The sequence below is a fragment of the Notamacropus eugenii genome, chromosome 4, assembly GCF_028372415.1.
Source record: "Notamacropus eugenii isolate mMacEug1 chromosome 4, mMacEug1.pri_v2, whole genome shotgun sequence".
Lineage (NCBI taxonomy): Eukaryota > Metazoa > Chordata > Mammalia > Diprotodontia > Macropodidae > Notamacropus > Notamacropus eugenii.
In genome coordinates, this window is record NC_092875.1 from 385098420 (window position 1) to 385099663 (window position 1244).

At 39.9% G+C, this 1244-nt stretch overlaps 1 protein-coding gene across 1 annotated transcript; it reads right to left on the bottom strand.

Moving 5' to 3' along the window:
- Nucleotides 1-276: 276 nt before the first annotated feature.
- On the bottom strand, nucleotides 277-827 carry LOC140501658 (small ribosomal subunit protein uS13). Its single transcript, XM_072605478.1, has one exon. It carries the CDS (start codon nucleotides 789-791, stop codon nucleotides 333-335), a length of 459 nt encoding a protein of 152 aa, XP_072461579.1. The 5' UTR covers nucleotides 792-827; the 3' UTR covers nucleotides 277-332.
- Between the last annotated feature and the right edge of the window lie 417 nt (nucleotides 828-1244).

Below are 1244 nucleotides of genomic sequence, written 5' to 3' on the forward strand. Positions count from 1 at the left end.
ATGACCTTTGTACTAATAGTTCATTTCTTCTTCCATTATTTTCTTTTTTTAACACACATTACCATTTAGTCATGTTGTGACAGTAGAATCAGCACAAAAGAGAAAAACTGCCAAGAAAAAAATCAGAGAGAGAAAACAGTATGCTTCAATCTGAATTCAGACTCCATAGTTCCGTTCCTTTTTTTCTGAATGTGGATGGACTTTTCCTTGAAGAATTTTTGGGAATTGCCTTAGAAGATTATATTGTTTTTTTTTTTGTTTTGTTTTTTTTTTTTGTTTTTTTTTTTTTTTGTTATAAACTATTTATTAAGAGACAAGGCCAGTGAAGTCCTTTACTTCTTCTTGGACACACCCACAGTGCGACCTCTGCGGCCTGTAGTCTTGGTGTGCTGGCCTCGAACCCGGAGACCCCAGAAGTGCCGAAGCCCACGATGTGCCCGAATCTTCTTCAGTCGCTCCAGATCCTCACGCAGCTTATTGTCCAGACCGTTGGCCAAAACCTGGCTATATTTTCCATCCTTTACATCCTTCTGCCTGTTAAGGAACCAGTCTGGAATCTTGTATTGCCGGGGATTCTGCATGATGGTGATAACACGCTCTACCTCATCTTCAGTGAGCTCACCAGCCCTCTTGGTGAGGTCAATGTCTGCTTTCCTCAGTACTACATGAGCATATCTTCGACCCACACCCTTGATGGCTGTGATGGCAAAAGCTATTTTCCGCCGTCCGTCAATGTTGGTGTTGAGCACTCTCAAAATGTGCTGGAACTTCTCGGGGATTACAAGAGACATGGCTGCAACGGCGGCGTGAGAGCCTTCTCTGGAAGAAGAAGATTATATTGTTGATAAGAGCTAAGTCTATCAAAGTTGATAACCACATAAGGTTGTTACTGCTGTGTAAAATGGTCTACTGGTCCTGCTTACTTCACTCAGAATCATTTAATATAAATCTTTGCAGGTTTTTCTGAAACCTGCCTCCTCATCATTTCTTACAACATAATATAATTTCACTATATTCTGATATCACAACCTGATCTGCCATTCCCCAGTTGATGGGCATCTCCTCAATTTCTAATTATTTGCCACCACAAAAAAGAAACTATTATAAATACTTTTGTACATGTGTGTTATTAACCTTTTTTGTGATCTCTTTGTCATGCAGACCTACTAGTAGTATTGCTGGATTAAATGGCAAGTACACTTTTATTGCCTTTTGGACATGGTTCCAAATTGCTTTCCAGAATG